The 23,452-nt window shown below is 40.8% G+C and overlaps 1 protein-coding gene across 3 annotated transcripts in view; it reads left to right on the top strand.

Moving 5' to 3' along the window:
• The window catches only part of lmo3 (LIM domain only 3), a 75,326-nt gene extending 54,290 nt beyond the window's left edge, over positions 1-21,036 (top strand). For all 3 annotated transcript variants that reach the window (XM_084710920.1, XM_084710921.1, XM_084710918.1), the window contains exons 3-4: positions 5,748-5,873; positions 20,645-21,036. In XM_084710920.1, coding sequence (XP_084567046.1) covers positions 5,748-5,873; positions 20,645-20,750 — 232 coding nt within the window. In that variant the 3' untranslated portion in view covers positions 20,751-21,036. The remainder of the gene's footprint in view (positions 1-5,747; positions 5,874-20,644) is intronic.
• Positions 21,037-23,452: the final 2,416 nt, after the last annotated feature.

Genomic DNA, 23,452 nt, shown 5'->3' with positions numbered 1-23,452 from the left:
TTGTCAGTAGACCAACAGTTAGCAGCTTTCTGGATATTGCAGACAGCTCTACCGTTGTCAGCCTGAGAGAGAAGCATTAGAAATGTATGTATTTATTACACATTATAATACAGAGTGAAAGCGCTGAGTCCCAGGCCCTGTGTCTCGCACACAAGGCTCTAAACCGCCATCCTCTGATTGTGTTGGAGCCTGTGCCGTTGAATTCATTATAACCAAACCACGCTTAATTTGCCTCCTCCCCTGAGAGCCATTAGCGTCTGTGGCATCAAACTGGCGGAGCGGCGAAAGACGAGTGGCAGGTACGCTCCATCCATCTTCCCTCCCCGCAGGGTGAGCTGGGGCTTCCTGTGCACTGCCTGTTTGAAGAGTGTTTGCCACACAAGAGCCGAAGCGAGGCCGGCCGGCTGGATGCTGGTGCTGCCACAGATGCAGTGTGGGTAAAATCTCTGAAGGCTGTTATCAGCCACTCCACTTCTTTAGCTCAGCTTGTCAGAGACGATCAAAAGATTGTTTGATTTGAGGAGGCGATGTATGCATTGTTCCCAACAGGCAGGACTGGTTTGGAGGAGGTGTTAAATGTTTTAAAGCAGTGGTTAAAACAGCACAGGAAGGTACAGGATGAATTATGCAGCAAACAAGTGGATGAGAAGCAGCCAGAAGTTTGGATGTTGTGTTTGGGAATCCTGAGGGTCTTTGGACTTTTCTTTAAAATTCAATTCGATCTTATTGAGTGGGTTTTCACATAGTTTCCATTTCCTTAGTAAGGAAAATCAATGGCTGGAAAATATTCTCAAAATCAGAATTTCTCTTTTTCAATAACTCAGCTTGAGATGGTAGAATGTTGGTATCTACTAAAGGCCTATATTTCTCAGGGCAATAACATTGACTAATACAACTATCTCTGTAAGAAATTCAGTTTAATGGATGTGCTTACTTACTGTAACTTTCGGCTCAGGAGACTGAGATAGTCCTGATGAAAAACTACACACAGTATCACTGTTAACAGGCGAAGCTATTAGAGGGGCTTTTATTGCAAAAGGCAGGTCACCTTTTGTGACAAAGTGGGACTTGGGAACTGACAGGACGGTCCCAGTTAAAGATCTCTGGTTACACACTCAACACCCTCATCGGGGTTGATAATAATAATATGACCCAAGGAAAGAACGTAAATGAGAAAAGTAAGGGCCCCAGCATTAACCCTTGGGGGATGGCACAGGACAGAGCAGCCACGGAAGAACAGGTTTAGCTAATATTAACAGTGAGAAACTTCTGTCAGTGAGGTCGGAGCGGAACCAATCTCATGCTGAGTCCCTAATGCCAGCCCAGTCTTCTTGATGATTGATTAAAATTGAGTGGTCAGCTGTATCAAAGGCCAAGCTAAGATCAAGGAGGATTAAAATTGAGCAGTGTACGGGTTCCGCAGTGAGCAGCAAATCATTTAATACCTGTGCTGTGAAGAGTCCGGAAACCAAACTGAAATTCTTCAAAAATGTTATTGCTAATCATAAAACAAATTGAGAGTAGACAGCCTTTTCTGGTGGTTTTGAAATTGTTTTAAAATTCTAAAACAAGTCTAAGACTGGTAGATTTGAAGTGTGCCAACCATTTGATTCTCTGGCTGGGAATGAGATTAGAGAAGTATAACCTCTGAGTGTTCTAAATTGTAAGCCGGTAGATGGTCATCAGGCTTTTCAAGGAGACGTGGAGATCAGCCACATTGTCTTTTAAGATCGTTTATTTGCTCATCAATCAATGGCAATATATTTGGTCTAATAGAGTTATATAGAGAATATTTCTGCATCAGTTATTAAAGCAAGAGACTAGGTCTTCCTCCGTAAATCAGACTGATTAAAGGTGGTTAAAAAGGCCTGGTGGAATTGCTGAGCTGAATTTGGGTTAAAAGAACAGGATTGGAAGCAAGCAGTGGGCTTGGAAGTGGATGGACTGAAAAATGACAGCCTTGTCATCAGAGACAGGAAGATCTTGTAGGTTCAGGTTGGCTAGAGAGAAACCGTATGTGAGAACGAGGTCACGGGTGTGACACTGTATATGGGTGGGACCAGTAACTGACTGTGTGAGATTAAAAGACTCAAGGTGCTTTATAAAACCAATAGTAAAAGACGAAGGACATATAAATGCTAAGATCACCAGCAATAAGAACTCTATCACTGGGGCATGATGACAGATGGAGATTAAGAGAATTCTTGAATGATACCAGAAATGAGTTCTGCAGGTGTGTAAATGAAAAGACAGAGTGAAGGAACAAAACTGAAAACCTCCAAGGCTGAACAACTACCAGAAGAGATTGAGGTGGGGTATTTATGGATTCAAGCACCTACCAGACAGGAGACGGACACAAACACTAGATGTTCACAGATACAAGGACTTTCACCCAGAATTTCTCTGAGCAAAATAGTGTGACAGTCCTTTTCAGCAGCGCAGGCCACCTTAAATTTGTCAGAGATGAGAGCAAAGCATGGACAGACATGGCAAACAGTGAAACAGAACACCGTTTTGATTCAAGCTGACAGGCAGAAAGCTTAAAACATTGCTTTTTGACACAAATACCTTCCATCATTTATAATCCAGAGACCTGAGTGCATGCTATGTGAAAATGATTCAGGTTACTGGAAGACAAGGACACTCGCCCCTGCACAGTGAGAGGCGGCTACATTGTGACTCTTAAGATGCCATACAAGTGCTGCTGCTATGCTCAAACACTCACTGTTCATTATCTCACACTAAATATATCATTCCTTTTCCTTTTTTGAAAGTTTTTTTTAGATGAATTACTTGGCTTTGTAAGAAGAGAAATCATCATTTCATCTATTTCATGTGAAGGCCTTCCGGCAATGCACATTTGTGCAGGAAAGAGAAAGGACAAGAGATACCACAAATGTATCTAAATTTAGATTGCTCAAAGGAGAAGGCATAATTCTTTTAATTAAGTCAGCACTAATCCGCGGAATTGGCCCTCTTTGTTTTCACCCACCTCCCATGTTACAAGAGATATCCTTCATTGTCTCAAGGTGTGTTGACAGTGGCTCTTAATTCTGTAGGTATTCATGAGGGCACAATCTATCTGCTTCCTTTGCCTCTGGGAAACATACTTTCTGAAGGTTAATAAACAACCCTGCATATCCCAAGCCCTGAGATCATTTATCAGATTGCGATCTCTTACAGACTCTGAGAGTGGCATGCCGTTTTATCATTTTAACAACGACGGCTAAAAGTGCCTCAAGAAGTCTGCCTAATAGGTTATTTTGTTATATGATTTCGTTATCAGATATTTTTTTCCCTTGGTAGTCTGGTCTAGGTTGCTGTGTAGTAGCAGCCCTGAATCCCTAATGAATACTCACATTAATGTCCCCGGAGCAGGCCAAGAAATAATAGGGTCCTCCCTGGGCAGTAGTGCTACCCATGTCCCATCTATTTCCATGGCACAAGCTGTGGCCCTGCTATTTTTTACTGTGCTCCTGGAGCCCGCCTTGGTCCAACCTATTTTAGTGACTGATTCAGAGAGCCTATCTGTCTGAGCAGCTCATGTTAGTGTGTTTACCACAATCTGTTTGACAGCTGTCACTCTCATCTCAGAGTCACCAAGAAGCAACAGAAGCAAGCGTACTCTTGTACTTTGATTTGGTACATTTCCAGAATATATAGTGGTATGCAAGGAGGTGGGCGGAGTCAGAAATGTTTAAAAGACCAAATGCACTGTGCTCATGTCCTTCATAGTCTGGTCTCAAAATAATGTAAAATAGCCATGTCCCATCCATTGGGGCATAGTGTCCCTGCCAAAAGAAAACTTTTGTGCCTCCAAAGCATATAAGATAAAAGGCAGGATAAAAGGTATTTTTATTGTTTTTATTTAAAACTAATGGTGACAAAGGACAAATGGGATTGGGGAAAAAGTTGATACGGTGTACTATCATAATAAACTATCATAATATTTTGTGAGGCATCAGGGGCGGTTTTAGTCTTATTGGGGCCCTAAGGCAAACACAGGCATGGGGCCCTCCATATCTCTTGTTTTCCCCCATTTTTGATCCTTAAATAAATAATAAATCATAAAAATAAACTTTTACTTATGGTGAAGTGTGGAAGATGAATTGAGGAACCTAACAGCATGAGGAAAGAAACTTCTCTGTAGTCTGTGGCTGTGGAGGATATTGTCTAAGTCATTTTCAACAGTCTGTACACCACACCAAGTTGGTTGTTTACATTACATGATACATGTCTGCTGAATCATTCACAGTAAGATCATGGAATAGTCCAAATTAGTTGGAAGGCCCTGAGACACTTATGAATTAAGTAGTCTGATGCCATTTTAATGCAGTGATTTTTTTTTTTTTTTTTTTTAAAAGACATAATTAATTAGTGAAAAGTAAAACAAAAAAACAAAAACAAAAAACAAACAAAAAAAATTATGTTCCTAACCATAAGTTCATGACCCATTTAATGGGACCCTTGGTAGGCAATTACCAACCTTTGTATAATAGTAAGCACCCACCAGTATGCAATTCTGTATTGATGAGCTAATGCCTTGTGTGTGATTGGCTTTTATTGTATAAATTATTAATATTGCAAATACAAATTCAGCTTTTTGGTACTAGAATAATGAAATCTGTTGCTTTTTCGGTCCATTAGATTTTTTTTTCTGGTGAGGTCAGCAGAGCTCACAGTCAATGATTGAAATGAGATGAACAAACTTTATGTTGTTAGATAAAAAAAAGATGTGGACAAAGTTTTCCTTCAGGCACATCATTTTTACTTAAAAATTAAATGAATTGCAATATATCGGAATTATTGTTATTTCAACACTCATCATATTGTAAACTGTTTAAAATCACAATGATAGCGCATTGTTGCTCAAGTATCATGATAATATCATCTTGTGGGGCCTCTGGTGCTTCCCACTGCTAACGGGAGCATGTATAACAGCAAAATAACATGTCCCGCCCCTCTCTGCTCTGTGCTCCAATAACAGTAGAGCAAGTTTGGCCCTGGCTGCACCCTGGTCAACTTCTTATTTCCATTTACTACTTTGAGGAAAGAAAAAATAATTTTGAGGATGGTTAAAGATGTTTCTGGGCAATCTGTAAAAGCCACATATAGTGACATCTTAAATAAGCCAATCTTAAAATGCTAGCTAACTAGCAAGCTAATCTAAACAATAGCTAGCTAGTTACATCTGCAGCTTTTTGCTAACATTGCCTAACTTAATACATGACCATATGCTGTATTTTATAAAGGTTCCCGGCAACATATTTTAACCATCTTCAAAATTCCGCTGCCTTTTCAACATAGAAAGTCACATAGAGAGTTGACCAAGATTTCACTGGGTACCAAGCTTGTTCAATTGTTATTGGAGCACCCAGCAAAAAGTGGTGGGAAATTACACCTGTACACCTAAAGATCTGAAACACAAAAAAAGGTAAATAAAAATGGAATAATAAAGACTTAGATATGCATATAAAAAATAACAAAGACAAATAATAAATAATATTTTACTGTTATGCAGTGTTGTCACATAAAGTTGTCACTTTATGTCATGTAAATTAAGAGACTCCTGCAAGTCTGACAAGGATAACAGTTTCTCTGTTTCCAGTCTGTGTGTTAAGCTAAACTAAGCAAAGCTAAGCGAGGCTAAAGCTAGAGAGTCGCTTCTGTGAACTAAAGCTTGGGAAATGACTAACATCATGTGTCTTCCTTGTGTGTGTCTGTGTTTGTGTTGGTGGGTGGCTCAGGTTGTTTGGTGTAACAGGGAACTGCGCAGCTTGCAGCAAACTAATTCCAGCCTTTGAGATGGTCATGAGGGCCAAGGAGAATGTCTACCACCTGGACTGCTTCGCATGCCAGCTCTGCAATCAGAGGTGAGTGATTGGACCCGTTTCTGCTCCACTCCCGTACCTGCATGTAGGCAGATGGCTGGTCAGGGAGGCAAGTGCAGAGTGTAGTGAATCCCAAGTGTGGCTGATAGTTGAAGAAAGATCCCAGATCAGAGATTTATCACTCTAACCAGTGACTAAGTAGACACATCTGGGGCTACAGGGACACCTGCTGAACCCAGCACTGTGATTATAATCCTGCACTGCTATTGTACAGCGTCAGCCTCGAGCTACAGGTGCAGTCACATGACCATACATATGCCTCCAATCAGTCTTCATTATTGGGCCTCCACCTGTATCCTGCAGACAGGAGGTGGACAGAGACTGGGGGCATCGTTCTCACCACAGCAACAGAGGACAGGGAGCAATGGAGGCATTGAACTTGATAGAAAAACCTTTCTTTAATAAACTCCAGAAGCACATTCACTGAACCTCTATGGTCCATTATGTCCAGCGGAAGAATTTAATGCAATTCAATACAACAGCCCTGCAAGAGTAACGCACCAGTTAGTGATGGTGGTTTGTAAAAGTTTTTCTCATGTTTTGTCCACACACACACAAAGGAAGAATTAGAAACAATAAAGACCGTTTCATAATAAGTTTTCTTTTTTCTTTCTGTAAGGATACAGTTAGCAGGATTTGTCCAAGCAGTTCGTAAACATACCAGAGAGATAGTTGACTGTTGACTTTCATTCCTGGGACATCAAACATCGAAGGTGTCAGTCTAGTAAAGTGTCCCAAGCATCAAATGATTAGAAATAATGAGAAAATAAGGAGATACAGACTATTTCAAGTGGGTTATAAGCAATGATTGAAAGAGATTATGTTGAGTCTTTACATTATTTGGGGTTAGGGGGGATATTATGGCATAATTTTATTTTTCTCTGAAACTTCCTGCTTGGACTGATCAATATCAGGGGGAATAACCCCACCCCATGGCCTGGAGGGGCCTTTGCAAAGTGACCCTTAAATGGGATCAAGTACAATTTATTTACTGACTTATATCACTGATAGCACAATTTATACTTTAGTTAGATTAACCTTAAAGTTACATTAGCACATCTACTTAAGTTGAACATTTAAAAAAACGATACTGAATTGCCCCTATAAGGCGTTTAGAACCACCTTATGAGGCTTGGGTTGGAGTGGGTGTGGATAATTTAGAACATTTTATCCCCCTGTCCATAATTGTCTGATGTGACCAGTACCCTAAAAATTTACATTTGACAATCTGATTCTGAGACTGAAAGACAATTGTGAAAGTGGCCCAAGTTGCTAATACAACAACCAGTAATGTAAGTACTTTTAAGGCCTTAGTCTCACTCTCAGTTTCAATGAAAAAGTACATGTGACATGAAGGGCTTAGCTATTTTCCATCACAGTGGTGGCGGTAAAGCAAGAGCCACCACTGATACCACTCCCACTGCTCTGATTCTCTGGCCTATCTCACACTCCACTGTCCCCTCACTTGTGAAGAAGACCCTGAGATACCTGAACTCACACCAACTCTTTATTGAAAAAATACTCAAGCTTTTGGCCACGCACACCCAGGGCAACATGTTCTCACCAGCGACTCATCAAATATAGAAACTTGGTCAGTGACGGAGTGAATGGCACATCAGAACGTAACATTAGAGATGACCAAGCTGCCATATTTGATATTTTGGATGAGAGAAACGGACTGCCCTGACATATGTAAGATGTTCCTGTACAGTCATGTTACGTGAGCGTAACAAGAACATTCTGGAGAGCCTCAAAGGATTCCTGTGCCCAGACAGTCATCATGTTACTATGATGGAATAGTGTGGAGACTTTTGGGAACATTCTTGGAGCTAATGAACAAACCAGAATGCTATCAAAGGTTTTTTGAAGGTTACAACACTATCAAATAGAAAACCTTAGGGGAACGTCAGGAAGGTTACGTGTTGGCTGGGTTCCTGCAGTTCTCTCATCTCTGTTCCCAAACTCAGCTTTGTTGCTGACACATAGACACAAGCACCCGCATGCAACCACACACACATACACACAATCTCTCTCTCTCTCTCTCTCTCTCTCTCTCTCTCTCTCACACACACACACACAAGGCAGACACATTGTGCATGCTAAAGGCAAAGGACCTGGTTACACACAATTAGCACTCGGTTATTGTCTTGCCACTTCAGCTGGCTGCACCAGACAGCCTCTCCTAATGGAAGAAGTCAGCTAATCTTCATCAGCCAGGCCCAGGCAGGCCAACTCTGCTCTCCCACATTAAAACCCATTTAAGCGCGAGCAAATCTTTCTTTTTATATTAGGCCAGTTGATGAACTGTTGAATAAAATCGACGTCAGTGTGTTTCACACGGTCCGCTGTGGCCTTGCAAGCAACATTCAGATGCCCATCACAATTTCACTGGGGCCTGGCCAAGATTTATGGTGTGGCACTGGCTTTAATTGAAGCTGTTCCTCAGCCTGGACTTTTGTTTTCCATTTTGTTTCTTTGCATTGGGCGAACTGTTAGGGGAGAGATGACTTTACCTGTGCAGGAGTATAATTTTAAAGGATCATTGTCACCCGAAATCATTACCCCCCAAAAACTATTACAACATAGTTCAGTTTTGAAGTAAAACTCTGATGCACAAATTATTTTTATTGTCATTCATTGTGTCTGCAGACATGAGTCTACATTAAGTCAGCTCACTAGCAGGCTGTTAAAGGGACAGTTCATATTTTTTGAAGTGAGGTTGTATGAGGCACTTATCCATAGTCAGTGTGTTGGTGGTCGACATGCCCCCAGTTTAGAGATGCAGAGAGGAGTACCAGCGCTGAAGCTAAGTGATGTGCTGCTGTGGGCAGGGTCAGCAACAAAACGTAAACCTGAAAAAATCAATATCAGCTTAAGTGTGTGCTATATTTAGAATGTTTTCACCACTTTACCTTGCTGCCAGCCTTCTCCAATGGGAAACCAACACTCTTTCTAAACCAATGGGACACCCTAACCAAAATCAACAATTTTACCTTGCAGAGCACAGAAGTCACTGCCTTGGCCTGTTAGATTGTTTGTGTTACTGTGTGACTTTGGTGAATCCAAACATCTGAACACCAAAGTCACACAATAACACCAACTAAAAGATTGAGGCAGCAGGAGACCGGCAATTCCTGTGTGCTGGAGTTACTGATTACTGACTAGAATCTGGTGGCTTTTAAGAGAGCAATATTTTGCTTATATAACAGGGGTTTCCCATCAGAAATGGCCATGTGACATTAAAGCAAAGCAGTGAAAATATTAATATTGTGGACGTGAATGGCTAATTTATGCTTAATCTTGCCTTGTGTCAGTTCTCTGTAGTCACCTGTATTTGTGCACATTTTCTGAAAACTTACAGATACAGATAAAATGAAGCAGTACATCCAGAGGTCATGGTGGGCAGTGTAGCAGTGTAGCCAATAGTTAAAGTAAGACATGACCACAGAACATGATGAAGAAGTTTTAAAAATCCAAAAGTATTGGAAAAGACATTTGTCATCAATTAGTTATTGAAAAGAAATCTCTGTCAACATGTTGCGATGTATTTAAGGACTGCACGCACCACCACCCATCTACAACACTGCCTCTGCTTTTGCCCCTTTCTCAAGAGGTTCATTATTACAAGTTCCTCCAGCCTCACCATGTTTGTTGTTGTCAGAAAAATTGGCCCTTCTTCTTCTTCTGGGTAACTTTTGCCTCTGAGTGGCGCCCTTTAGTGCGCCACTCAGAGAATGTAGACTGTGACAGAATAAGCAGATATATATTCACTCAACTGGAGAAATGTGCCCACATTAAGCACATACACAGACAAAAACCTGCAAGCGGAGCTGCTGCTGCTGCTAGCACTGCTAACGTTAGCCACACTGTGTGTCAGGCTGGCAGCTAACGTTAGCCACACTGTGTGTCAGGCTGGCAGCTAACGTTAGCTCTGTGTCCTTGTCCCTGCAGACACTGTGACCCTCTTCTGTCTGAAAAGGTGAATCATTTATTGAGTTGTTGTCATGTTTTGTACATTAATGTGTAAAGCTTGTATTGCACAGCGCAAAGTAGCGTGCATCTCATCTCTTAATAAACACACTATTTTTTTCGGACAGTGTTTAATATTATCATCGTTTTCTTAGTGTTAGACTAGTCCAAATTACATTTTGCGTTTAATCAGCAGGGAAATTAGTCGCCAGGAACATCCCTAGTGCACACACTCAAGGAAACACATCTGTGGTGTTGGTGTGCAGCAGTGAAATGGGTCCCCGCTGAAACACTTTCCTGTCGCGCACATTCCGGACGTTGTTTGGGCAATTCAATGGTATGGCGGTATATGAAAAATTAATATCATAACGAAAATAAAGACTTGTTTTCGGTACGAACCGGTATGCCGCACAGGCCTAGATTTTGTCACAATAGGGGTGCAATGGATCGGAGTTGTTCCATGTACTGCACGGATCACTCCCCACAGTTTGGTACACATGTGGTGTGCGGACTACATGTAACCATCATAGTGTGAAATACAGTTTTACTGTCACTGTTACTTTTACATAAGTAATGATACTCAAAATCCCAATGCATAGTTGCAGTGAAAGACAGAACAGATGCTGCTGTGTTTAACTCTGCAGCTCATCTCTGTGAAGAACAACTGAAGCAGTCACTAATCTCGACCTGCTATCATTAAAGAAACAGATGACAAGATTGTGATGTTTATGGAAGCTTTGGTGATATCTGCTGTCTGAACTTCTACACACACAGCTCCTCTCTGCTCACCAGAGCAGCTCTGTATCTGCTGGTCTGTCACACAGTGTGTCTGTGTTGGTTTGTTGTTTCTCATGGCTTCTATCCAATCAGATAGTGCTGTGGGTGGGACATTGAGCCAGACTACAGAGTATAGTAGTGTATGTTGTATAGTGTGTAATTTTCTATTATATGTGCTTTAGTATATACAGTACTATGATGATGACTACAGAAAGAGAAAGAGATCAAAGCCAAGTGTAGTTTTAGGATAATTTAAGCCTAATCCCACCTCTTTTTTTTTTTTTTTGCTGATTTGAAAAATGATCTGATCCGTGACCAAAACTGTGATATGATCCAAACCGTGAATTGTGTGATCCGTTGCACCCGTAGTGGCAACTATATACATTGTTATTATTGCAATACACAGCTATTCAAAAAGTTATGAATGATTCAAATTTACTACTTTGTAAAAAATTTCTTATAAAGCTTTCCATAAAAGCGAACCCCAGTTTTACCACTCCTGTTCCCAGTTGTTATTATTATTTATTTATTTATTTTTTTTATTATTATTATTATTATTTTTTTACACTTGCACTCAAGAAGCTCTACCTCTGATTGGCAAGTAGGCTACTTGTTGCCTCTGATGGTTAGGTTGGTTATAGAGGCTACCTTGCATGGATATGAATACGGGTGTGCCTTCAGGTTTTGGCTTGTCTACGTGCCTTGGACACAAAAATTTTGAAAACACCACTCTAGTGGATGTATTGCATATCATTCATAGAAACATAAAGAACATATGGACGTATGTGCAGAGTGGTTGGTTATGGTTGGTTACATCAGAAGGAAGGACATAAATGAGCCTTTAACCTGATTTGTGCCTGAATGAATGGATGTCTGTTTTAGAAGATTTGGGATGCGGAGCAGGTTTAACACATTCTCAGGGATGACCACAACATTACTGAATAAGTCTCGTCTAAGTGGGTTTCTCAACATTTATATCCAGATTAATAGAATGACCTTTTACAAATTTTCTCAGCGGCAGCCTGAGATCTATCAGGAGATCTCACTTAAGATTCCCTGAATAGTTTCTCAGCGTCTTGCCTGGAAATGGGCTCCTGGTCTTTGTCTGGCATACTGATCTGCCGCCTTGTTCATCTACACCGGCTCTGTCCCCTCTCGTTTCCCAACCTCAAACAAACATGAAAGCCCCCATTGACCCCCTCCCCCCCACGGGTACTTCAATAAAGCAATCTAATCCATCTCACAAATGGCCCGGAGATTTCTCTGTGGAACATCGTCAAATGTGAAATCTGATAAACAGAGCAGGCGATGGTGAGGTCAGCAGGGGTCATGCAGTGTAATTATCCGTCGCTCCTGCAGGTCAGCCACAGCCCATGTTGGCGTTTGAAGGTTGAATTGCTACAATCAAGTATGAACATACAGCCACCCCCATCACAAACACATGTACTCACTCATGCATCAGTCCACACCATCAGTTGTTTTGTAGCTACTGTATCTCACAGAGCAAGGACGGCCAGTGATTATTCTGATTTCATCAGGGACTCACTGCAGGACTCTAATGGTCATTGCCATGCTCAGCTACTAAGGACCTTCCTTAAGTTATAGGCCAGTTACTACAGGGCAGAGACAGAGACGAGCCGGTTAGCTGAGAGTGGACATGTCACTGCGATCATGACCTGCGGCCGCTTTCTTCTTCTTTGTCATCATCACCATCAAATTGGCGGCAATCTTTGAAAGCATTGAAAGCTGAAGGAATAATATAAATGGGAAAGCCTGAGCAGTTATCTTACTTGTGTAACTGCCAGAGAGCAAAAGCCTTTTTTCCTTTCTTTCTCTGCTCTGTGCATGACTTTGAAATGGTATCAAGCTGAGGGGAGTGAATAGCTCCTGTCCCTGGTCTATCAGTGAAAATATAGGATCCTACATTGGGTCTGATTGCTCATGTCTGCACCCAATGTGGCCTTACTCTGTTAAACTGGACATAAATCTACCATCGTGACCTTCCCACCAGCCAGACCTGTTATTTTCCCTACCTGGGCTGAGCTGGGGAAAAGAAGTACCACCGTGGTCTTAGTGCCAAAGGGATGTGGGGCTGCTTCTGAGAAGAGAGGGGGCGATGGTGAAGGGTGGGGGTGTTGGGGAATAAGAACGAAGATATGAGACTCCATCCAGCAAGCAGTTAGCCACAGATCAGCCCTGGGGGACAGCTAATCGATGGGGCTGTCGTCCAGCCTCATCATCTAGCCAGTGCTGGCCCAATTTCCCCCTGATGAGCTGGAGGCCACAGTCTAGGGAGGCTGGAGGAAGGTTAGAGTAGAGGGGAGCAGGATGGGTGACAGTGCAGGGGAAGGTCAGTGCTGATAAGGGAGGATGCTCCACACTGGAGCTTTGGAAGGAGAGACTGACACCACTTGGGTTCAGCGCAGCTTAGCTCAGCCACTGGTGCCTTGTATGTCATGAGTTAGGCTTGTTAGACAGGGGCCTAATAGCCAATAAGGGACACAGTTGTCACTTTGTGTATGATTGGTGTTGAGAACTCAGAGCCTGTGCAGCCAGCCTACGAGAGAACACAATTTAACTACCTAATCCTGCACTGTTGGAGGAGGAAAAAACATCACAATTTAAAGTAAAATGACACATTTTATACACATAAATGTCAGTTTTTCTCCAGTGATGGAGATGATAGAATAGTGTTTCAAACAATAGCCACTTCATACATTTTCAACAGTGTAAAGTTCTTGTTACTGTAAATCAAGAAGGAACGTAAAGAGAGAAGTTCTTTATTCAAGTTAATTAAACTGAAAAATGTTTAGTGTTTAGTGTTTTCTGAGCGTGAATTGTGTGATCTGTGTATAAACATGTATAAACGTGTTCTTCTAACTTGAAGTCTTTTGACTTGAAATGAGGAGTTGAATGACTGTACTATAGAGAGTTAAATCAACTCATTAAAGTCACTAAATTACTGAAAATTAGCTTTGATTTTGAATTTTGTATAGTTTTAAGAAAACAAATTCTGAAAAAAATTCTGTTTCTAATGTACTTAAGATAAGTCATGATTGCCTATTTTTACAATAATTAAATAATAATTTGATCATTGGTAAAAATTAATGATCAAATAATCGATAAATCATACTTAGAAAATCTTTAAAAAGCATTACATACACCCTTAGAAATAAAGGTGCTACATAGAACCCGACATTAAGGCTTATACCTAGAACCGTCTGTAAAAGGTTTCACCTAGAACCCCCTGTGAGTTCTGCACAGAACCCTTTCATGGTGCAATGGTTCCAACTAGAACTCTGTCTAAAGATTCTTTCCAGAGCCTCTCAGCCTTTCTAAGGGTTTTAACTAGAACACACTCAAGGGGTTCTACCAAGAATCATTTTATATTATGCTACAAAGAACCCTTGATGAAAGAGTTCTTTAAGGATTTCAACAATCCTTGAAGAACTCTTCTTTCTTTGGACGAAAAGAGTTCTTAATGGAACTCTTTCTTCCAAAAAGGCTTCTTCAGAAGCAAATTGTTCTGGTAGAACCACAGTCCTTCAGGAAAAACCCTTAGGAGAACCTTATTTTCAAGAGCGTAGCCTACAAAACATATTTCAGCTAGATCATATTTACATGGCTAATCAAATTTTTACGACTGATTAACTGATAATCGATTAATTGTTATCATCCCTAATTTGTACCATCATTTCAGGTCAATGATACATTCCACTTGTGAGGTTCATATTCTGCCACAGCAGGGTCATATTAAATTTGGATAGTCCAGCACAACTAATATGATGGTTTGCTCCATGTGAGGCCACGTTGTTTGATTAACAATTGATTTTTCAGTACAGAATCCTACATCTGTGAGCTCTGAGCATCATAGATAGAGAAAGTAAAAATATAAAGGACAGGAGCGTTTTAAAACACAGCCTCAGTGGACATTTCACACTAAAGATGAAGACAAAATAAATAAAAAATGTCAATCTCCTCCTATCCAGATGTGAAATTATATTCTCTACATTGTGTTCCCCAAAGAAAAACTCATTTTCAGCGTGTCCTTGTGCTGCTGCTGTCTGATTGCCCAGCAGCAATCTGCCAGAGAAGATTTACAACACGCTGTTACAATTAAGCATCAGTGTCATAGGGCCAAGTGTTTGTGAACCTGTATGCATCCTAACAGTAATTAGATTTGGTGCAGTTGAGACTATTTTCTCTCTTTGACAATCTCGCTGTTTCTTCATTTGAGTGGAAAGTGAATACTCTAGTTAACACGGGCCTCCGAGGCAAATTGCTGGCATCGCAATACATCTTTTAAGTGTGTGCCTGTAGAAGCCATTCTTTCTCTTCCTCCTACAACAAGAGGTCTCTGAAGACTCATTAGTCACAGTCACCTCTAAGTAAAGGAAGGAAGATGGAGGGAAGAAAGTGAAGGCAGTGCAGCAGGAAAGGAAGACAACAGCAGCAGCACCAACTGAATGTAAGTTTAGAAACCACACCATAACATGAATACAACTATAAAGATACTATACTTGTAATAACAGATGAGATGTTAACAGAGACCTTTAATGAAGGTTGAGCTGTAGCTACCTCCTGAGATGAGCTCACGCAAGTTATAGGTAGAGACGGTTGACAAAACAAAGCAGGAGTAAATAGGTAGAGAATAATGAAAGCAAATGCAACCTAACTGAACACCAATCTCAGATTTGGAGCAGCATGGTATGGCTGAGAGAAGACCATCTGGATACTTTCCTCCATGTGTCATACATTCCCTCCACCTCAGAAACCACCAACAAAAATGCAGAGGGTGAGGCTAATGCAGGTAATGTTAGCCATGCTACAACTGCTGCTGACTGACAGCACAAATGAGAGGAGACCTGAAAATATTCAATGAATTATATGTAGTAGAGCGTCCCTGCTCCACGTCTCTATCAACTAATGGGTCCATAGCCTGAAAAAAGAAGACCCTGTGACTGACCTGGGGGTCCCAACCCAGTCTTTGGGAATGACTGGTCAAAAGGGTCACAGGGCAAAAATGCACTACTGGTGCACTACTGGTACTGCCATCATGCTTCAGAATCAAGATGTATTACAATTTGGAACAGTGTCTGTTAAGAAGTGAAGGAGCATTTTAGCTTGCCAGCCTGGTTCCAGACCTCTGTATTACTGCCTGTATCTTAGATTCTTTAAGAAGTTGGGAGTAAAAATGTTGCCAGAGCAAGGAAAATGTGGAGAAATGTGTCCAGTACTGAGAGAGAGTGCTGCAGCAATCAGATGTAAAATTGAACTGCAAGATATTCCTTACATGCTGCTGTGCACAGTGCTGGGTTTGGCCACTGACAGGCTTAGGTAGTTATTGTAATTGTGTGACTACAGAGTAAGATCCTAGTTGGCTAACTGTAAACAGCTGTTTTATTGCTCTTACCAAACTAACCAGATTCCCTCACTCAGAAAGTCACCAAAAACATCTTGCCTCATCTTTCTACTGTTCTACCAACCTACTTTGTGGTGAGTTTTATTTAGTTTCTGTTGAGTTTGAATGAAGATGATGATAATAAAATAGCTTTTTCTGTAGAGGGAGTCTAGTGAGTTTGGCGAAAGCAATAAAACAGCTGTTTCTGCTTAAACCAAAAGGATCTTGCTCCTTAAAAACGCTCTTTCTCTGCAGGGATCCTTTCCATAATGCTGTCAGACACTTATAATAACAATCTGAGCCTGTCAGTGACAAAACAAGCATTTTTAGTGGATGCACTTTGACGGTTTGTAGTGGCCCATAAGGATTACATTGCAGCTCAGTGCCGGCTGCAGCGCTCTCCCTCAATGCTGGACCAGTTTCAAAAATTGTTGTCCCCATTAGTCACTCAGACACAGAAACATGGAAAAAATAGGGTCCAGGTTGAAAAATACTAGAGTTACCATTTAAGTGAAGATGACGTTGGACAAAAATGTTAGCTGCTAATGAGTCTTTAGGGAACATCAAAACAAAATAAGTTTTCCTTCCAAAGAAAAAATCTAACGTATAACTACATGAAATGGAATAAAATGGTAGTCTGGATTATTAGGCTGCACATAATTTATATATGTTGAGGCTCATGGTGCAACAACACCTAGAAGCTCAAATCAACTGTATTTTAATCTCCCAAACAGTGGAAGTAAACTGTGACCAGTTTTCATACATAAAAAAACAACATAATAAATACATAAAATACCTCCATACTGCTTGTCTGGTGCAAACGGCATGTCAGTACTTTAGGAGACTTGGATTACACCAGATGGACAGCATGGAGGCATTTTTTTGTTTTTGTTTTTGTTTTTTTTTTTGTTTTTTTTTTGTCTGGCTGTTAAATTTGAAAAATGGTCACCATTTGCTTCCATTGTCTGGAAAATTCTGCAACACTGGAGTTGGAATAGAGAGAGAGAGACATGACTGTTTTCCTGTGAAACTCCAGCAGTGTTTTGTAGATTTACAAAATAAACCCAACCTTCAGTCAGCATGAGGGTGAGTAGATAATGACTGAATTTTCATTTTTGGATGAACTATGCCTTTAAGTTTAAAGTTGATGATCAGCTCATCCAATCAGGATGAATCAGGCGTCACTGCAGGTTTTATAGACTGAAGCAAATAAAATTGTGTTTTTATTTATTGTCTCAGCAGTGACCAACACAAACAGCTGATATTCAAATTCTTATTGAAGGTCCAGCAGCAGTGTACCAATATATCAGTATTATCTAATTGGGAGAGCTATACAGAAGATATACGCTGCAATTATTTTTAAGAAAGTGCAAATACTAGGGCAGCACAAGGTCCTTTATTGGACACGCCTGTGATGGGTCTGGTGCAATATCCTCATCATAATTGGTGCACAGATGTCACATATGCTGTTGACATTTAACCGAGCAGAAACAATTTGGCTGTGTGAAATAAGTGGAGGGCAGGGATAAGAGCTGTGAGAGGAGGAGGAGGAGGAAGAGAAAGAGACACATGACAGTGGGTAGGAAGAGGGTGTGAAAAACAAATGCAGATTATGTTAAAGTGGGAGTGGGCTTGGTGTCAGTAAAGACAGACACTAATAGATTCTGGGACATTTTTATGAGAGCAGGAGACACCAGGACATGAAACACAGCTCTGCTTAATCACTGAGCCGATCACGTGAATGGAGATTAGCTGCATATGATTAGTGACCAACGAAATGTAACATTTGTGTTTTGGAACATAAAACAACAAACTTACCAGACTACTCAGTCCAGGCATGATGGGAAATGTGGGCCATTACTACAATATTTAGTATTGATGACTTTAGTATGATCCACTCCAGTTTGCCCTGGTAAACTTACTGCTTTATGTTGTTCATACAAATTCAACACTTCCTGAATGCATTTCAAATTAAAAGCCCTCTAGTGTTTTAGTGGACAATGCAAGTTCATTATGAACACATAGTGAGGAACTTTTCATAATGAGGAACTTTTTGACTGCTTATTTTTGACATTTTTATTTATTTTTAAATTTTTTTTGTGGATTTCATTGCTTTTTACTTCCTGCTGTCACTTTTATGTAGTTTCTCTTTGGTGTTTTCTGTGTCTAGGAGCTTTTATTTTATTTTTTTACTCGGCTACATTGTAAATGAGGACCCTACCTCCATGTATTTCCAAAGTAAAATAAAGGTTAAATGAATGAATGAACATTTCTTTCAGCTTCTGAAGTGGGAGGTATGTGAGAAAATGTTTGGGAACCGCTGTTCTAACCAAATTTTGACAACTGAAAAGTTCAAGCTTTATTTTGAAGGTCTAATCCAGATATCTCTCTGGTTCCAAAAGATGGCCACCACCCTCAGTAAAGAGCCTGGATCTGCTTGAAGTTTTTCCTCAGTGCTTGCTCTTGGTGGCAACAACTGGGTATCCAAAAAAACAGCTCTATTTGAGGAATGCATCATTTTTATGATTTAGCACTGTACAAACAAACTTTAATTGAATGTTATTATTACAAGGATGACAGATACACATTAGCTTGAAAACCATGGAAAATTTGTATCCATGTACATGAATCTATAGATTAAATTTTGATCATGGCATAATTCTAAGGTGAGAGGCTGGTGGGGGGTGTAAAGAGGATTTTGGGAGAAATCACATAAGTTCCTATTTGTCAGCTGTGACTGTGATAATATTCAGCTTTTAAAAATCACTAGCTACATGAAGCTGATTTTATGTACAAAGTCTGCCTTAAGATGGTATTATACTTTCCACGGTCATGGGTGCTCAAGGGTCCGTGTGATGTGAATTTCATCATCAGATGGTGTACGTACAGGCTCTTTGTGGACGTCTGCATACCTCCCAATTTGTTGCAACTGTGCAGATGTGCCACTACAGACATCAATCTACTGCACATGTGAGGAACATGGCCTTGAAGCAGACTCCAGAAAGTAGTATATACAAAACTAGTGAGTGTCTGTGGTGTCCAAAGCTGTCCATGTCTGTGTTTGTTTGTAATTATAATAAATCCTTTACTGTCTCTAATGTGGCCTGGGGATTATTTTTTCCTGATATGATGCTCTAGTTCACCTAAAAATGTTTTTTTGTTTTTTTTTTTGTAGTTCACAAAACACTGCTGGTGTTTCACAGGAAAATATTGTCACAGAATCTCCCAAACAATGGAAGTGAATGATGACCAGTTTTCAAATGTAAAAAAATAACGTCTCCTAAAGACCCAACATGCCAAGCTGACTAAATAAATGTTATTTACACCATGTTTTTATCCTGAATCTTCACTGTTGATCCTTAGCTTGGAGCCATGTTCACGTGCACATGCACACTGTCTGAACTGGGTGTGTGTGGTGTGATAGTGTGCAAATGGCATGTTGGGACTTTAAGAGACTTGGATTATGCCAGACAAGCAGTATGGAGGCATTTTGTGTTTTTTTTTTTCAGTTAACCGTCAGTCAGCATGAGGGTGAGTAGATAGTGACTGAACAGTCATTTTCGGGTGAACTATCCCTTTACGTTTCCTTGGACGAAGCTTAGGAAGAGTCATCAAGTGCAGTTCATTCATTCCCTGTTAGGAGTAGGAAGGTTGCAGGATGGCATACCTGAGATCAGCCTGGAGTCACCTGCTGATTGTACTGTATGGGTGACTGACAGACTAGAATGCCCATCTCATCTACAGCTCCTCCTCAGAACATTTGGCTTTATTTCCACAAACACACCAATCTCACATTTTTTGGTATTTTGTGCCAATACCTACGGTGTATTTGAATCCTGCTAATTGGTCCCAAATGGACGGAACAAATCATGCTGTGGATCTGCCCTGCAGCCCTGAATAAATGCTGCAAACAGCCCGAGCTCGTCAGGTGCCTCCTGAGCTCCATCCGCTGTGTGCAGCTCCCAGCACTCAACTCAGCAGTCTTAACATCCAGGGAAGTCAAAGGAGGCAAGGCTCACTGTCCCCATCCCCCCCACCCCAGCTCCACCTCCCCCTAGTAAACACTGGCACTGCTGCTTGCCGACCTTGTCCAACCTGCACATTGAGGGAGATAAGCGGCCCTCAGGACAATACAGCGAGAGTTACTGCCCTTACGCGTTCAACATAATCTCCACTTGGCGCTGCGCTAAAAGGTCAAGCGTAACTGTGGCCCCCCTTGGCTGGAGCAGGGCGGGGCTGCTGAGGTCGGTGGGGGTTTCTGTAACAGCTGCAGGTGGAAAGGAACCCCTGCCTGAAAGAGAGATAATTCCATTCATATCTATCAGAGCCCCCCTCTACTCAAACTAACCCCCAACCCCTACATATCCCCCCTTCCCCCCTGCATATCCCTCATCCCCTCTTGTAATTGAGTTGACTGTTTCCTAGAGGAGAACTTCTCGTCTGCAGGAGGGGGCGGGGGCTAAAGTAGAGATTTTGCACTGTAGTCAAGAAGCTAGCACTGCAGCTGGCTAGGCTGGCTAGCCTACAGCTCAGTACTAATGATGAGATTGTTGCTTTGATGCTTTATGTAAACCCCTCCCCTCCTCTGTCTCTTTTTGCGCTGCAGGTTTTGTGTGGGAGACAAGTTTTTCCTGAAGAATAACATGATCCTGTGCCAGACAGACTACGAGGAGGGGCTGATGAAGGAGGGCTACGCTCCCCAGGTCCGCTGACCCTCGTAGCCCAACAAGGAGGAGGAGGAGGAGGAAGAAGAAGAGGAGGAGTGGGAGAAAGAGACAGACTGAGGGAGAGCTTGTAATCACACAACAAAAAGCACTATTGCCTCCTGTCCAGCTCTTGACCCCCACATGTACATAACTAAGCAAGCCTCCCTGGGAGGGGAGGGGACACACTGCTGTACAGAATAGCCATAGAGACGCCAGTGTGGCAGGGAAAAGGCCCCCGGAAGCCTACAACAGACTCCAAAAAAAAAAAAAAAAAGTTTGTCCATTTCTTTGTTTGTGACTTACAGATGCTGCCTCGTTCCTCCCGGCCAACAAACGCCTGCCTCAGAGCAATCTCTCACCAACAGCTCATCCTGACCGTTGGAACACAAAAAAATTAACACGCCCAAAAGCAATCTTGTCTCATGTTATCTGACGAGGACCGACAGTGTTTCCCACCTGACTGCACAGTCTAACAGCTTCTACTTGAATCTAAAACACACTGAGGTATTGTCAATCAATGTCATTTTGAGATAAAGACCTTTTTATTGTATAATATCAGATTCAAAACACAGTGAATGTAAACTGAAGAGCAGCAAAAATCACGCTGACTGATTTGTCGCTGTGTGTGAGCGTGTGTGTGTGTATGTGTGTGTATATGGGTCCCTCTTCAGGTTGAGGACCTCAGTCTTGCAGACTCTCTAAGCTTGGTCTGGTCCATCCTATCTTAATCAGCATTCAGCTACATTTTCTGAAGGGCAAAGAAGCAGAGTTTAAAATAATCAGTGCTTTTCTCTGGCTGGATGAACCCTCTCACACAGTCATCAAATAAATATATTTGATGCTGGACTCTGTCGCTAGAAGGTCATTGAGCCACTGTGCTGTTGACCCTTGAAGACCAGTGTCACAGGTCTGAAATGGTCTGGTAGCACCATTTCAGAACTGACAAGTAAAGGCTGATTGGCTGTTTTGAATGTCAATGAACTTTCTCTGGACAAAGTCAGCACCTGTCGAACACATTAAAGCTGCACTAATCATTATTTGTCTTTAAATGAACAATGGATAAAATGCTTCAATGTCATTTCTGATAGTGATGAGGAATCATCACCTGACTTTCAGCTCGGAGCCTTTTCATCACCTGCCTGGTCAACATCTAAAAACAGTCACAGTTAGCACCTAGTTGCTGAAGAAAATATTTAGCAGCCAAAGAGCTGCACATTATTCTCAGGAGCAAACCTACAGCACTGTATTGCTGCCACACCAGAAGAAGAAAAATGAATCAGTATCACATTGCAACATGAATAATAAAACAAACTTGTTATATAATGTGAAACATTTTATGTTATAACATGATAAGTTATTGTTTTGACATAAAACATTTGATGTTTTGACTTGATAACTTATATTGTTAAAATGTGATAACTTATTGTTAAAACATTGTTGTTATAACAGTAAACATTTCTCATTATAACACCATACCTATTGTTATTACATGATAACTTGCTGTTTTAAGATTAAACATTTGACATTCTAACTCTATAACTTATATTGTATACTTATTTTTATAACATTAAATATTTCACATCATAACTTATATTGTTCAAACATGATCATTTTATTGTTATAACATGATGACTAATTGTTATAACTTTATTGTTATAACTTTAAGTCCATGACTGAAATTGTTATACTGTGATAACTTATTGTTGTAATGTTAAACGTTTCACATTATAACATGTAACTTATAATGCAATGACATAAAAACTTAGTTATAACATAAAACCGTTTACATCATAACACCATTATTTATATTTTTACAGTGTGTAACTTATTGTTACATTATTGTTATAATATAAAATGTTTGACATTATACAAGCGTAACCTATATATTTTAAAACATGTTAACTTATTGTTATAACACAAAACATTTCACGTTATAATGTGATAACTTATATTGTTATGACATGATAACTTACTATTATGAAATGAAATGTTTCCCATGACTTCAAAATTTAAATAATGTACTGATCCATTTTTCTTTTTCTGCATGGCAGCAATATGCCAGAGCTAAAGAGAGAGTCCATTTATCACAAACACAACTCTAAATACATGCTAATGTTGCTCTGCATCCGCCCAAAGTTACAGTTGTTTCCTAGCACATTGGGCAGCAGCTTTGATATGTCAGCTGTTATGTTTTCAGCTTGTACTACTGACCCCAAGTGGCCAAAAAAATCAGTCCAAGCAGCTCCTAATCATTATGGACCAGACTTTTTGCCTGTAGACAAACTGCGAGACTGGTTTCATGAGGTGATGAGTCAGTTCCATTCCTGAAATGCATTCCGTTGGTGGTTGGGCAGCCCAAGTTTGGACTGTGATTCCAGCCTCGTTCTTGTGAAAGGTGGCTTTTTTGCTGGAGATGGTCTTTCTATTTATTAGAAGCTCTCTTTCACAAACTGACATGTGGGGAAATGCTCGTGGAGGCAGGTTGTTGTAGTGGTTTTGGGGGTGTGGGGATCAGTTGGGATGGTGGGGGTTGGTTACTTTTTTGTACACTATTTATTTGATAAGCATTCAGTGCATCACCTGTTGTCCAAGATTTGGCATAGTTTGACATGCTGATACTTGAAACCAAGCGATGATTTGTCGATCACCGTTTGGCTTATATGTTGAGGATGGCTGTGCAATTTTTCAACACAGCTTTTGGTTCAGTA

This window comes from Lutjanus erythropterus, chromosome 22 (assembly GCF_056507025.1).
Source record: "Lutjanus erythropterus isolate fLutEry1 chromosome 22, fLutEry1.hap2, whole genome shotgun sequence".
In the NCBI taxonomy this organism is placed as follows: domain Eukaryota; kingdom Metazoa; phylum Chordata; class Actinopteri; order Lutjaniformes; family Lutjanidae; genus Lutjanus; species Lutjanus erythropterus.
The sequence above is the reverse complement of the archived record's forward strand: the minus strand, read 5'-3'. Positions and strand labels throughout refer to the sequence as shown.